General features: G+C 39.3%; 2 protein-coding genes across 3 annotated transcripts; one reads left to right on the top strand and one right to left on the bottom strand.

Annotated features, from left to right (window-relative positions):
- Positions 1 to 7: 7 nt before the first annotated feature.
- On the top strand, positions 8 to 3175 carry LOC134205323 (N-acetylneuraminate 9-O-acetyltransferase). Of its 2 annotated transcripts, XM_062680480.1 has the most exons (5): positions 8 to 106; positions 195 to 348; positions 418 to 514; positions 575 to 1330; positions 1553 to 3175. In XM_062680480.1, the coding sequence occupies exons 2-5, from the start codon at positions 216 to 218 to the stop codon at positions 2961 to 2963; spliced, it is 2397 nt and encodes a 798-aa protein (XP_062536464.1). In that variant the 5' UTR covers positions 8 to 106; positions 195 to 215; the 3' UTR covers positions 2964 to 3175. The 2 variants fall into 2 exon arrangements, with proteins under 2 accessions (XP_062536464.1, XP_062536463.1); XM_062680479.1 differs by having other exon boundaries at positions 75 to 348.
- An 11893-nt stretch (positions 3176 to 15068) lies between these two features.
- LOC134207598 (mpv17-like protein 2) lies at positions 15069 to 15985 on the bottom strand. The gene has a single exon (XM_062683306.1). The coding sequence runs from the start codon at positions 15833 to 15835 to the stop codon at positions 15266 to 15268; it is 570 nt and encodes a 189-aa protein (XP_062539290.1). The 5' UTR covers positions 15836 to 15985; the 3' UTR covers positions 15069 to 15265.

Below are 15985 nucleotides of genomic sequence, written 5' to 3'. Positions count from 1 at the left end.
GAACGTGCCCCAAACGAATAAAAAAACCGAAGTTTGACGTTTTGGGAACGAAAGTGCAAATGCAGTAGAATGCATCGGTCTTATTGTTGTGATTCACCCTGAAGCCGTGAGTTTTAGCGAAAAAATGTTTTATTAAATCTGTTTGAAAAATCAATTAAGTAACCAAGAGCAATAATATCTGGGTTGCATTGTAGAACGGCACATAGCTATTCGCAATGGGCAGCGAAATGAAAATATCCAAAGCCGAACAGTTCATCCAAAACTTGAACGCCAGCAACGCAAAGAAGCTGGCTTTTCTGATGGTTCTTGGCTTCACCGTCTATCACGGCTTATTGCACCTAAGATATGGTAATAGTTATTAAATAATATCAGTGAAAAGCTATTTTCTGTTCATAACATTCTTTTGGATGATTGTAGGTAGTGATTCTTGCAAGTGGCTTCTCAGCGATGGCAGATTCAAAGGCGACAAGGAATGGCAGCCTTTTGGATGCATGCTGCACAAATATACGGAAACGTAAGGCAATTTTCTGCTTTGATGAAGTGTTACCATTTAAATTATTGATGTGCTTTCTAGCGACACAAGGAAATGCTTTCGATACTTGGCCTTCTGGGGAAACCAAAATCATTTCGCTTTTATTGGCGACGGTCGCGTGAGATCTCTTTACTTGGAGATGATTAATCATCTGAAGCCCAGGGATGCGGACAATGCTTCCATCCAGTCGCAAATCAAAATGGAAAATTTGCAGTTTGTCGACTACAAATTACGACTGCAAATCAATTACATTTATACCAACGAAATATCCAAGACAATGATCGACGAGTTCCTCAAGTGGCAGCACGAAGATGATCCTCCCAGTCTGATTGTTGCTAGTTGCACCTATTCGAAGTTCCACAACGGCAATGTCACTAAGGAAGTGCAGAAGGCCTTCGAAAAAAATTTAACCAGAATGGTAAAACCCATTGATAGCTTGGTGGCGAAAAAGTCAAAGGTTATCTGGAAGTTGCAGGATCCCATCGATCAGGATCGCCTCAGTGACGAGTGGAAAAATGTGCAAAATGATGATATCGATCGTATCAACCAGGTCGCGTACAACATTTTGAGCTATTCGGATGCGAAAATTTGGTCATCATCAAAAATGATCGCCTCGGGATTAGTGGATGAATTTGTGGATGGAAACAGGCTTGGCACGTTGGCCCTGAAACACGACATACAGATCTTGCTGAACATGTACTGCAACGATTACATGAACTATAATGATGGAACGTGCTGCAGCAGTGCTGAGACGTATACAATTATCCAAGTGGTAACTTATGCCACACTTGGAGTATGGTGAGTAAACAATATGGTTTAGTTGTAATGAGCGATAGTTAGTAGTTATTGAGCTGGGACTCGAAATACAACCAATGGTAGATTTATTCATTTCATTCATCGTACACGAAAGGACAGTGGTCGCTTCCTTTCAACTCGTTTTTGTATACACAACTCAATACACAACTTGTTTATTCATAGTTGATCTTAACTTTATTTTCCATCTTTTTTTTCTATCCACAGCTTGGCTATTGCCGGTGCCATGCTTGTCCGGCGTTCGTTGCTAAAACTGCGAGGCGTCAACGTTTATGTCCCACTGAGTCAAACCGCAGGCACGGCAACGTCCCCAGCCTCGGCAGATTCGCAATCTCCGATTATAGCCCTGGCATCTCTGGCGATTATCATGGCGTATTTCTATCTGTGCGATCGGACCAACTTCTTCATGAAGGAAAACAAATACTACTCGGAGTTTAGCTTTTGGATCCCGGTAGGATATGTGTTTGTATTGGGCCTGTTCTTCACCGAGGACAGTAAATTTACCAAAGTTTTGCACCGAGATCAAACCGATGAGCTAAAAGGTTGGATGCAGCTCGTTATATTGATATATTACATGACTGGTGCTTCGCATGTTCTACCAATCTACATGCATATAAAAGTTCTAATCAGTGGGTACTTGTTCTTGTCCGGCTATGGTCATTTCACATATTTCTGGCAAACGGGAAATAATGGTATCGTGCGCTTCCTACACGTCATGTTCAAGATCAACTTTCTGACAGTCATACTTTGTTTGTGTATGAACCGACCTTATCAGTTTTACTTTTTTGTACCATTACTTTCATTCTGGTACTGTATGGTTTACTTTTTGTTATCAATACCTCCAAAAATCACTGCTCAAAGCTCAGAAAATAACGCGTACCAATATCTCTATGTCGTCTTGAAATTTGTCTGTATGTTAAGCGTCATAACGGTGCTATACATGAGCGAAGTGTTCTTTGAACGAATCTTTGTAACCCGTCCGTGGAAAGCGCTGTTTGTAACAACAGATGATGATATCCACGAATGGTGGTACCGCTGGAAGCTTGATCGTTACACAATTACCTATGGGATGATCTTTGCTGCCGTCTTTCATATTGCGCAGCGATATTACTTTTTCGACGACAACAATCACGGAAACCTGTTCTCAAGACGGATTTCCTTAACATCGACCCTGGCAGCCATTGCTGGAATAGGATTCTACACGACGTGGACATTTTTCTGCCGAAATAAGCAAGACTGCGAGGAAATTCACTCGTATGTGGTATTCATTCCGATCGTTGGCTACATACTGCTTCGCAACATTTCTGGAATTCTTCGAACACGCTATTCAACGTTCTTCGCGTGGTTCGGACGAATTTCTTTAGAGCTATTCATTTGCCAGTATCATATCTGGTTGGCAGCGGATCGGAACGGTGTGCTTGTCCTTCTGCCGGGATTTCCTACTCTGAATGTGTTGATCACTTCGTTTATATTCGTCTGCGTGTCTCATGAAATTCATCGTCTAACTTCGGTACTATTGCCCTATGTAGTTCCTAATGATTGGAAATTAGCTTTGCGTAACATGCTAATATTTGTAGTGGTTCTTATTCCTATAGGCCGCTATGACGGAATGATCTAAAGAAAGGCAAGACCGATATTGTTTTTTGAAATATTAAACTGAATATTAGATTTAACAAAAGCCAACCAAATGTATTGAAACTTAATTAGATTTAAATAAAAATGTGTATAAGTTACACGAAACATAGGCGTATAATGACAGATAATATCCTAACTAAGACATTTGAAACTACCAAACTGCCTATGCTTCAAATATATTCATTCAACATTCTATTTCATGTAAAATTATTGAAATTTGATTTCTAGAGAAATTTTCCATTGGCTTTGAAAATAGTGAATCGATAGATAATATATAGAAAAAATGGATTTTCTTAAAATTAGATATTAAAAAAATCCGACGACTAGTTTAGTTCATCGCCATCACCATCGCCTGAGGGAGGAAAAGGACAAGTTCTCATATAAATTCTTAAGGTAATCTTTGTTACCTCTCATACACACGATCAAGCATGTTCAGCAAACATTTACTCCGCCCTCATGAGAATAGACAAGTTGGTTTGACCCTTAGTAGAGCTGCTTGACAAACCAAGTACATTTATTTATTTATTATCAGACTAAGGCCGGAGTGGCCTGTGCTGCACATAAAAGTCTTCTCCATTCAGCTCGGTCCATGGCTGCACTTCGCCAACCACGCAGTCTGCGGAGGGTCCGCAAATCGTCCTCCACCTGATCGATCCACCTTGCCCGCTGTGCACCTCACCTTCTTGTTCCCGTCGGATCGTTGTCGAGAACCATTTTCACCGGATTACTGTCCGACATTCTGGCTACGTGCCCGGCCCACCGCAGTCTTCCGATTTTCGCGGTGTGAATGATGGATGGTTCTCCCAACAGCTGATGCAACTCGTGGTTCATTCGCCTCCTCCACGTACCGTCCGCCATCTGCACCCCACCATAGATGGTACGCAACACTTTCCTTTCAAAAACTCCCAGTGCGCGTTGGTCCTCCACGAGCATCGTCCAGGTGCCCGTAGAGAACTACCGATCTTATAAGCGTTTTGTAGATAGTCAGTTTGATACGGCGGCGAACTCTATTCGATCGGAGCGTCTTACGGAGTCCAAAGTACGTACGATTTCCAGCCACTATGCGCCTCTGAATTTCTCTGCTGGTATCGTTATCGGCGGTCACCAGTGAGCCCAAGTACACGAATTCTTCAACCACCTCGATTTCGTCACCACCGATAGAAACTCATGGTGCGTGGCTTACACTGACCTCTCTTGAGCCTCTTCTTATCATGTACTTCGTCTTCGACGTATTGATGACTAGTCAAATCCGTTTAGCTTCGCTTTTCAGTCTGATGTACAGTCCAGTCCAGTCCAAGTACATATACATACGATTAAATAGCAACACCTTGTCTTTCATCGGAATGGAGCATATTTGTCAAACATGCTTGACCATGTGTATGCGGCGTTAGAATAGACATTAGAAGTTGGTCAATCGACTCCATCCTTAGCGCTATCAATGTATTTAAACGTGTAGAGTTCTTCTTTAAAGAAACGGTGCACAACTGATTCAGAGCTTTGATTTTCAGTCATTTTGAAATTTCAAATGACTAGGTCATAAAGTGTTTAATTTTGATCAACCGGTTATTGATGCGACGTGACGCAAGAGATGTCGTAAAATCTCGATTAATCGATCAGTAACTAATCGATTACTCTCGATTCTTGACGATTATTGAACCAATTCATCGTTGAGTAGTAATCGATTAAAAATTAGTCGATTATGACAACGATGAATCGATTAATCGAAGTAATCGACATCTAAGCGTTGTCGTAGATTTATCGATTAGTAACTAATCGATTACTCTCCATTCTTGTCGATTCATCGTTGGGAAGTAATCGATTATCACAACGTTTAATCGAAGTAATCGATTAATTTGCGACATCTCTAGATGCGACTCGAGAACAGTAGAAGTTGTTGGAAGCAGTATTCGTTTGAAAAAACCCAGATTAATCCACCTAGCGGTGATGGTGCCTTTCTCGCGCAAAAGGTAATAAATGTAGCCTTTACGCTTACACCTCGATGATGTACAAGAAAGGCAAAACAGCTACACCGTCTAATGTTATGATAGAAAATTTACACTAGTAGACGACAGATGGCGCTGCCAAAAGTTTCTCGAATTTCCTATGTTCGAATTTGGACTTTCGGACAATTTCATAGTACTATGAAACTGAACGAAGAGCATACTCACGCCTAAATGCTCGCAACACGAGCATCTTTATAGTACGATAGAAACTCGTAATGGGAGCAAGCCATGAATAAACATTAAAGGCAAGGCATTTTTCATAACACATTATTGTTCTATGTGATTATGTCTCATCACTATTTTAATATTATTTTTTTTTTGCAATTCACAATTATTATGAAATTCAATAGTGATCAACAGCGTTTTAGTCTCTGTCGGATGCAACTTGTTGCAAGAAAATCGGTTAAGAGTTTCTATGTGAAAATTTGGCTAATGTTTTTTATGGCATTTTGTGCACACACACACACACACACATACACACACACACACGCACACACGGACAGACAGACATTTGTTCAGCTCATCGAGCTGAGTCGAATGGTATATAACACTATGGGTCTCCGGGACTTCTATCAAAAGTTCGAATTTGGAGTGAAATGATAGCCTTTCGGTACAACTTAGTTGTACGAGAAAGGCAAAAAGAGTTTTTGCTATAGGAAAAGTTCGATGACGGTTGAAAAGTTCAAGACGGTTGACCGTATAGTAGAAAAGTTAAAGATATGAAAAGTGAAAAAGAAGGAAGCTACACATTTTTGAAGATCGATGAAAATTGAAAAAAAAAATCGAGTTGAAAAGAAAATAAATATCGTCGGATTACCGGAAAACATTCGCGGTCGCGCTCGTGATTAAAATATCATCGTTTCAATATTAAATATCTGTTAAAAGTGGTCGGGAAAAGAAATCTGCCGGCTGTGATAACCTGAAAAGAAAACCTAACCTAAAGTGAAGTGAAAAGAAAAGCAGTAGAAAAAAAACAAGAAAAAAACAGTGAAATTGCCGATAAGAAAGAAAACAATGTGGAAGAAAAAAAAAAGAATGCCGCAAGATAGCCAAGGTATGAGGACAAGATCCAGAATCGAAAAATGATTAGAGAAAGACGGCAGGAAGCATCAGGAAAACCCAATTCATCGGTCAAATCCATCATCACCCCGACATATGTGGTTTATTTAGAACCTGTCGATTACGACGGACAAACTTACTCCAAACCACCCAGTCGCAATTGGAAAAATGCTGTATGGTTTCAAGGAAGGTTTCAAGAAATGTAAGGAAATCCAGAAAATTGGTTCCGTTTCAAGAAGGTTTTGGATAGAGTGGAGGATTTTATACATCTGACCGGTCTTAATCTGACACCGAAGGACATGAAGCTGTTCCAAAAATGCATAGGAAGACCATACTTTTTTTTTCCTTTGCTTTTGAGACGTCTTGAGCTCGGACCTAGTTGATCCATCTCGCTCTTTTTTTGTTATAGCCTTGTATGGTGGACTTCTCCGCGGATAGGTGCCGGTTTTTCCGAGTATTCGGTTACCGGTCAGTTTAGGAAGACCATACTTTTCGTTGCACAGGAAGAGCACAGTGTGCGAAGTGTGAAAGGGACGTAAACAAGCAGACGGGTGCAATGTACCAACTGCCAGCAAGATCACGAAGCCGTCAACAGGAGCTGTCCATAACGGGAAAGAAGAATGAATATCATCCGAAAAATGCAGTGAGTTCGAGTGCCCTACGACGAGATCGCAAAATCGGTAAGGACTGCTGGACGAGTCAGAATATTCGGATTTAGGGTCTGTCTCAATTGGATAATTAAACTGAAATTAAACTTAAAAGTGACATTTCAATAATTACCAAATAACCCTGCTCGCAGAGCAAGATTACTTTTGACAGATATCGAATCATTTTCCATCGATGTCCTATTGGAATTGCTGGGTAGCACCAGCCATTCTTATAACGGGGTGATTTTTTAATTTTCGAACTGTCACTTTTAAGTTTAATTCTCCAAATGAGACAGAGCCTTAGCGTAAGTGGAGGTGGGAAACTCCCCAAACAGACGAGCAGTGCCCAAACCATCAAGAGCCAAGGAACCTGTCAAGGAGTTGAACCAAATAAGACCGCAGTATATAGATTAGCCGGAAGAGATGGTGTCCGTTTTCGCTGAGGCTGTAGAAACCCCTCTTTTAATCTGAAAAACAAAAAGACCAACTTTTTGAAAGTCTGGTGGTCCGAGAAGATTGCCAATCTGTATGCAAGCAAACGGGGGCACTCAGGGAATAAAATAGACTGCAAACGAAATCCAATTACCTACTGCTGAAAAAGAAACGAGCGCGAATGGAATATTGTCAAAGGAATTGACACAACCTTAGCTGGGAAGCATACGAACTTACCTGCGATGAGGGAAAAACGTTTATGGATCACTATTTTGGAGAGAAATTTCGTGAAATCGTCCTACCAACGGCATCTACGGAGAAAATGTCAGAAGGATACAAAATGGCAATCGAGTACGAAGAAGTTTTGGCCGTTCTACAAGATAGGAAGAAGCACTCAGCGCCTGGCATAAATGGAATATCTTACGTGGTGTTAAAGCAACGGGAATGAAAGAAAAAAATGCGAAATGCTAAGTTGGATGTTTGTCACAGAAGAGATTCTGAAAGAATGCAGGTTCACCGAAAATACCGAAGAAAGCGTGGTCAGCGGAACTACCAAACACTATGAGACCAATAGCTTTAATCAACGTGGAGATTAAGCTGATCAACTCCGTAGTCAAAAACAGGTTGACGGAAATAGCAACTTTGAAGAATATGATCCCGAGATTATATTTTGGTTTCCGGAAACATGTTTCGGCGACAACGTGCATAAACTACGTGGTGAACTCGGTGCAAAAGGCAGATGAGGAACACAAAGAAGTTTTTGTGGTGTTTCTGGACGTGAGTATGGCCTACGATTCAGTGAACACATCCTTACTCTTGGACAGCATGGCAAGGCCAGGAGTGTCGGAGAAACTAATCAGTTGGCTCCATGAATATCTTCGTCACCGGAGAATGGTTGCGAAGTGTCGGAAGGGCTTCCACAGGGCTGTCCACTATCGCCCATTCTTTTTAACCTGTACACGGCGAGCCTACACACACTATCGGGCAGCGATTGCGAGCTTGTACACTTGGCTGATGATTTCGCGGGCATCATCAAAGCGAAGTCACTCGAAGAAGCTGCAGGATTATGCGCGCCATTCCTAGGGAGATTGTTTGATAAACTGCAACAACTAAACCTAAAAGTGAACAACAAGAAATCAGCAATCATTCCCTTCATAAGGAAAAGAACTGACATGCTGAAGGTGAAGGTCCGTGGAGAGCAAATCGAACTAGTTAACACGCATCCTTATCTTGGCTATGTGCTAGGCAGAGGGCTATCACACAGGAAGTACAACGAAATCGTAAAGGAGAAAGCAGGGCCAAAATGGGTCTTTGAAAATGCTATCACGTAAATTGAACAGAGTGAATCCTGGAACACTGGTGAACATCGGAAACGCTTTTATTCGAAATAGGATGGAATATGGTGCAACGGTCTTCGGAAATGCTGCTAAAACGCACCTGAACAAGCTTAAAGTACTACAAAATGCTTACATACGGAAAGCAATGAACTATCTCAACAGTACACCAGTTCATGTGATAAAAGCTAAGACTGGCCAAATACCGATGGAACTGCGGGCCGAAAGCCTCACAAAAAGAGAATTAGTAAGGTCTCTGTGATTAAAAAAACCGCTGAAAAAATTCGTAGGAGAAAGGTGTAGCATCCCTATCATCCCGATAGTCTTAAATCAAATTATCTATATATACTTACCAATACTTATCAATATGCTGTTCTGTATGATTGAAATATATCAAATCGAATAAACTGCTATTTCGAAGTTGAGCCGTGGATTGTGACGGAGACAACTAAACTTTGCAATCACAAACGCAGATTTGCTTGGTATCCTAAATGCGTTCGAGTTGGCTAAGCAAAAAGGAAACAGCATATTGGAAATCTTCCCAGTAAAATGCATGTTATTCGGCAACTCGGCCGTACGAAAATCATTTTTTTGTTAAATATCTTGGCGGGGCATATGCACAGCACTTGTTTCCAAATGGAAACATTGATATGAAATCTGTGAAAAAGAATCCACGTGTCTTGGAGGAACTCGAACCCTCAACCTTCTTCACAGGCTTGAAGAGTGCATGCGGATGCAAGATGTTATTGAACGAGAGTGCTTGGAGAAATATACAAAGATGTCAGATGGAATGTGATTAAATCCAATGGATTCCGGGCCATAATGGAATTTAGGCAACGTGGTAGCAGACCAGATTGTAGTAAAAAAAAACCAAAGATAAGCAAACATTCTGCCAAGGAATAACACTGGGAGATGCGTTAAACCTTAGTAATACGTAATACGGAAATATGGGAAGATTGGAACCGCAAGTACAAAAACATTTCGACCGAGAAAGGAAAATGGCATTACCAGCTGTAATAGAACAATCAGGAAAGAAAACTTGGTGCAAAAAAAGTTGAATGAAACAAACTATGCTGTGGTGGTGACTCAGAGAAAGGAACTGATTTTAACCCAAAAAGACGCTGCCTGGCTGACAAACATGGAAAAGCTCATGTAATTATCAGACTTGCGTTGAAAAACACATTATGAATGCCAAAACCACTGAAGACATGTTTGCAGAAACTCATCTTTTAGAAAAACTGATAAAATAATAGGCTTTGTTTTCTAAATTTGAAAATCAAAACCCATTTGTGTTGTCCCATCTATTTATTCGCATGACAGTCGCCTTCCAGATTTTGATACACTTGCACAAAAAGTAAATATAATTATGGCAATGTATACAGATGAAGAATATTATGCCAATTTTTTAGAATAATTGCAGATTTTATGATAACGGCAAACTGCAACCAGACACATGGGAGAGACGAACCAAGATAGTGTGAGGTTGGGATCACCAGACTCGACCCACTTTAACCAAACCCCTTTTCTCCAGTCATTAACCCCGGCCCGCAATTAAGCAATACATCGAGGAGTGACTATTGAGCATCACGTTCCCTCGAGACGTACACAATGTGCACGAATACGCCTCAACTCTCCAACTACGCCTCATGAGACTACCAACAAGTCGATGCCCAGATACCTTGCAGTAGGTACCCTAAGTTAGCAGATCACAACCCAAGCAGTTCCCAATCAGTGTGGTAATCCCCCGTCTTGCAGCAGGGTTAAACCGCGTTAAACCTCTTGTCGTACCTTACTGCCACGACTGTCAGGGAATAATTACCAGCGCGGACGCACAGGGATGGCACTGCGGTCCCCACTCCTGACAATCACGGCAGCTTCAAGCGGTCACATTAACTTCGTGCCACCCTCAGCATGGTCATGCTTTGTGGCCGCGCATCTCACCGAACGACTAAGGAGGGCCCTCATCATAATTATCTCAAACCGCGTTTAATACAATAATTTACTAATGACTGTGGGTCACACAATTGCGGCCAACTATGTTTAATATCTCTATTTTAAGTGACTTACTAATGAAGACTCTACGGGCATATCAACTCTCACGAACAACAAGGAAGACATTACAAAAAGATTACTAAAACCTCAATTACGACATGCAATGGTATGCACTTGACTCTTTCTGAAACAGAGTGATGTAAATCAGCACAGACGATTAAGTACTTATCTAATCCCAAATTAATTTCTTATGAAATATAAGTCGATTTAATACCAATGAATTAGAATATTAGAAAGAGTTAGTGCAACAATCACTGGTGTGTTTTGTCAAATGCTACTGCAGCAGATCATTTCATAATAGGCTAGACGTACCAGTTGTGACCATAGCACCAGTTGTCGCACTAGTGCTTTATATGCCAAATCACCGCAAACCAAGTTCATATCGATAAAGCATATTCATATGATACGATAACACCTTTGATCTCCTCCAAAACAAGCAAAGCATAATTGTAAAAAAATGATTTTTGACGTCCTTTGAACCAGTTGTTGCACTAGTGGTCCCAATTTGGCCAATCTCATAAGAAAACAATGCGATTCGCTAAATAAGGAACCAAAATTAAGAATAGTGCCACAACTGTGGTGCATGCTTTCCTATTATGGATTAATCAATTTTGAGGATTATATTTTTTTTATTGTGGTTTTTACAGCTGTTCTAAGAAGCAGGAAGTAAAACCTTTTGCTTGATATATAAAATCCACCCACATGCCTTGTACTTCCCAACTAACATTTATTGTCAATGTAAATTTTATTTCAACTCATTTATACGACTTCAAGCTGAATATGTGTGCTATACATATGATCAAGAACTTCTATTCAATTCTTTCACCAGCAAATCTGGCGAATCTATTCAGCTGTTTTTGACGTGCCTGCCCAACTGCTTTACAGCATGTTACACATTTTTTTCTCAATCTTTACTAAACCATTCAAGTAATATAGGGTTTCTTACCCCATTCCCGGGTACCCCATTGCGTACGACTGCATTATTTAATTGATATTTATGACAGGAAGCAACTTTTCCTGAATTTTTTGGGATGTATAATACTGCATTGGGGTTCACTTCTGCTTAAAAAATAGCTATTCGTGCTAAATATCGTTCAAAAAAGCTTTTATTTATTTTAAATTAACGAGGTGCAGCACTCATTTCAGTCATAGCGATTGTCATTTCGGCATACATAAAACCCAGTTCCCGGCCTAAGCAAAATTTCACTCAATCTCTCAACATTTTACTCTCATTCTCTCTCGGGACGGTAGAAAATGCGACGTAAACAAAAATATGCACGTTCCACGACAACAAGATGCCAGATGGTATTATTCATAATCATTTTTATTTGGTTGAAAAGATATATTTACTCATCCAATTTTCTTCCAAATACTTGAAAACAATATTTTTTCCACCTTTTGAAATCGAAATCAAATCGAATTATAAATAACATGATAGCGTCAACGTATTAGACAATTTTCCTATTAACGATGAAGGATCATTTTAATAATCCTGGCCTTTTGGCAGCACGGTGCGGCTAGAAGTTCTTGGGCCGAGGTGAATTTTTGTTCGGTTTGAGAATACATTTTAAAATGTATTCTAATATGTTTAAATAAGTTCTAGTGAAACGAACAAATAGGAATAATTGAAGTGCTTTTGTTTAGAATTATGGTGTGGTGATCAACAGCTTCAAGCAATGGTTGTATCGAGCACTGTGACGATTTTCAGGTAGGTGTTTATTCGATGATACCGTTTTGTAAAAGTGGAAAGAATCACTCCGGTTCAGTGGCGTGGCATCGGAGAGCAAATTTTGAAATCTACATTTTTGTTTTCTACAATTGGATCAATTAGGAGTCAAATAAGTGATTGAAAAATATTGAGTATTGTAAAAAATAAATGGGAGACTTTTTAAAAAATCTCAATCATAAACCTACGGCATCCAAACAGTATAAATTATTAGTTTTCTGTGCAGTGATCCGGGAACCGGGTCCATAGGCCCAAGTAGTGATTTACCCTAATTCGCTTCAATGGCACTTATTCAGATTTTTTTTAATCTGTTAAATAAGTTTTATACAGCCACTGAATTCAATTTGATCAAATATTATTTGAGAGGAGAGTAAATTTCGGAGTTTTTTTGTGAAAACTGAAATACCAATTTTACTGCTACCTAGATTCGAACTCCTGATCTCCTGATTCAATGGCTGCTGCTCTGTCACTTTGACTTATGTAAATAACAAAGAAAATTATGGATGTGCTTCTGCGCATACCCCATAGGTTGTTTTACTAACGCTATTTTCAGTTTCGTGCTGTATAAACGTTAGAAAGAGTGCTACATGCTGCCTTTAGCACATAAGCTTAAACATTATACTTTCAGCATTTTTCAGCAACTTTCAACAACAATCTTTCAGCAACTAGGTATTATTCAAACATCTATCAGCATGTTCTGTTTGCTATCTTTTATGCATCATCAATCGCTGAAATTGTTTTTAGGCAACATTTGATTGACCTGCATATAGTACCATCCGCTGCTAATCGTTTAACAGTAACCGTCAACAGAAATTTTTCTTCTAAATGTCTTGTTTTCTTACACTATCTGCTAGCATCAATGACAGCGTTTTGTCAGTTGCTATAAGAGCATGTGAATACCTTTAAAGCTGCATTACAGAAATCAATAGCTCATACACAGATCCAGCAACAAAAATCAAATGTAAACATTGCGGTTTTGACGTTCCATACTAATAAGCTATTAAAAGAAGCAGTAAAGGTTTATTTAAACGTTGTGCAATCTTCAAAGATACATAAGCTATTCTTATTCTTATTTTTAAATCACACACAGATTGATAGCTTTATTGCCAATGATTTTATTGAATAAAAAAGGATTTTTAAGCTTTGGATGAAGAATTGGCAAAGAAATGGATGAAGTCTGCAATTTCTTATTGAAACAAGCCGTTCGTGTATTGTTTTCTTGAAGACAGAAATTATACATTTTTAAATAACAAATTAACATCATTATGCTCAAAAGTAACCTTAAAATGATTAAATCCGTAATAGAAAATATGTTTTGATTACGAACTATGCCATTTAGTATGTTCAGATCCATCATGCCCCATTTGCAAGTTCATGTTAGAATGTCTAATTCTCAATCAATTTTATTTTTTCACCGCAGTTAGTACAACAAGACCTACATTACTTATGATACTTTCACTATACTACTAAAAATGTTTAAATTTTAGATTGCTCGACGAGATTTATACACGTTTTATAGAAAGTATGTTTCGCATAAGAAACTATGCTGAAAAATATGTTACCTTGCCATACTCAACCAAAATGAAATTTTATCATCAAATCGAGTGGCAATATAGTAGAACCAAATTATTCCTCCTACAAAGTCATAATCTCCACAATAAAATGTATACGATGTTCAAAAATGGCCCTGACCCATCTTACCCCGTGACCCATCTCGCCCGCGTAACCCTAATAGTCGAGTTGAAGTTTAAGGGATTATTTGCGGAGGCTTTTCTTTTATTCAGCATTGGTTGCTTTTATTCGAATATTATACAACCTAAGGCTTGAAGTTGAAGCTTTAAGCACCAAATTGTTAGTTGGGTTATTTAAAAAAAAAAATAGTTGTTCTTATGTATGGCGAGGATTGGTACACCCGCCCTACATTAGTTTTTGTCTCATAGATTATAGATTGCGCTATGTATTAAAGCATTTCAAAAAATGTACTATGTCATCTAAGGCTGTGGCATTACGACCTACCAGTCCTAGGTGGTTCATGCTGGGCTAAAAGGTTTAGCACAGTCCTACTACAGTGAACGTAGACATCGCAGATTAGCAGAGGCCCAAGGATACGTTGAGAATAACAAAATAACAGAAGACAACTACGTGAACAGATTTTTGAAATGTTTTGAACTCTAAATAAATAGCACATAACAAGGGATTGTTTATTTATAGGGAAATTTTGTCTATCTTGAAAGCATTCAATATCCATTTTAAAGGGTTGTTTTATTTACATAATATTTTCTTCAATTTTTAACATACCAATCATACTTTTAACAAACGAAAAACAAGTACGCTACGATTAACAAGTACGTTACGCTATTATTTCTTTTTTTGCTGTTTGAAGTATTATCTTTAAACAATCTAATGAAATTTCAGTTCATTACACATTTTTTTCCTAACCGGTTCTCTGCATGCATTTCACGATTTGCATTTGATGAAACTTCTGTTGAACGGTGATCTGCAAACAAGATGAAATCGATAGGAAGTAGATCTACTTTATAGACAGCACCCGCTTCCGGCTTTTATTACTCTTTCGCATTTTAGTCGAAGTTGTTCGTTCGTTGTTTATGCATCTTTAAAATTACACATAGATACTATGTACTATACATCAACTAATTAAATTGAAATACGGCTGAGTAATAAATATTTGGGACGGAAAAGGGGTGCTGCCGGAATAGATCTCCTTCCTACTTGCTGTGGAAAAAATCCCCCCAAAAATGACGCGATAAGAAAAGGAATTGCTTATCAGCAGGACACTTCTTTAAAATTATAAACCTATTTCATACATATCAATAATTGCTCTCTCATACACTATAAAGTGGCTTGTTCATTAATAATTCTCAAAAATCAAAATATTACAATTAAAGTGGTAACTAATGATATGTAGGTGTACATATTTGAGCCTACAGATGACTCCTCGCGCACGTAAAACACTTTGAACGTTTATTCTCTTTAACTACCGAACACCTTCACTGGTGGTAATTGCTTCATCGTTAGGAGCTCCCATCACGGTCAACACGATCGTTTATAACGTAGCTAGTGTAGACATCATACCCTAACGATATGGTATTATCGTAAAGTACCCGGTACCTATTGGGTAGCAGATAAAAATTAAATAACTGAGCCGGTGGCCACACCACCCATTCGGCGGTGTACAGTCGAATAAATTTATCCTTGATTTCTACGATCGTTTCATCTACAGTGGCTTTCCTCAGAACACCTAACGTGATGAAGAACAGGAAGATCACTATCGGCGACGCCACGGTTTGATCGATCAGCACTTTCTTCAACACGATGCCAAGTGTTCGTCCGGGGAATCTCCGATCCATGAAGTTGTACCAGTTGTGGCAAAAGATGCCCACGGTCATGCCGGAGATGGACATCTGGCGCGTCCGCTGACGGTCCCAACATTCCAAGCTGTTGGTGTAGATTTCGTAATGCTGCTCAATTATGTCACCGACACCTGATAAGCTAATCGAGATCGCAACGTTGGTGTAGAGGAGATATTTCCTGCTGAAGGCTTTCTTGGTCAGAGTTTGCAGCTGACGGAATAGTCTTATCATTTGTGAGATGAAGCCCCGCCCAGCACTTACAGCAAACGTTTGAATATTCCGTTTCCTTCCAGTAAGAGCTGGAGCTTAACGTAACTGGATTGATCTATGAATGAAACACGAATAACAAGCCGCGAAGTGATTAAAAAACAAATTGTAAAC

Source organism: Armigeres subalbatus, chromosome 1 (assembly GCF_024139115.2).
Source record: "Armigeres subalbatus isolate Guangzhou_Male chromosome 1, GZ_Asu_2, whole genome shotgun sequence".
NCBI classification, from domain to species: Eukaryota; Metazoa; Arthropoda; class Insecta; order Diptera; family Culicidae; genus Armigeres; species Armigeres subalbatus.
This window is presented reverse-complemented; position numbering and strand designations above follow the sequence as displayed.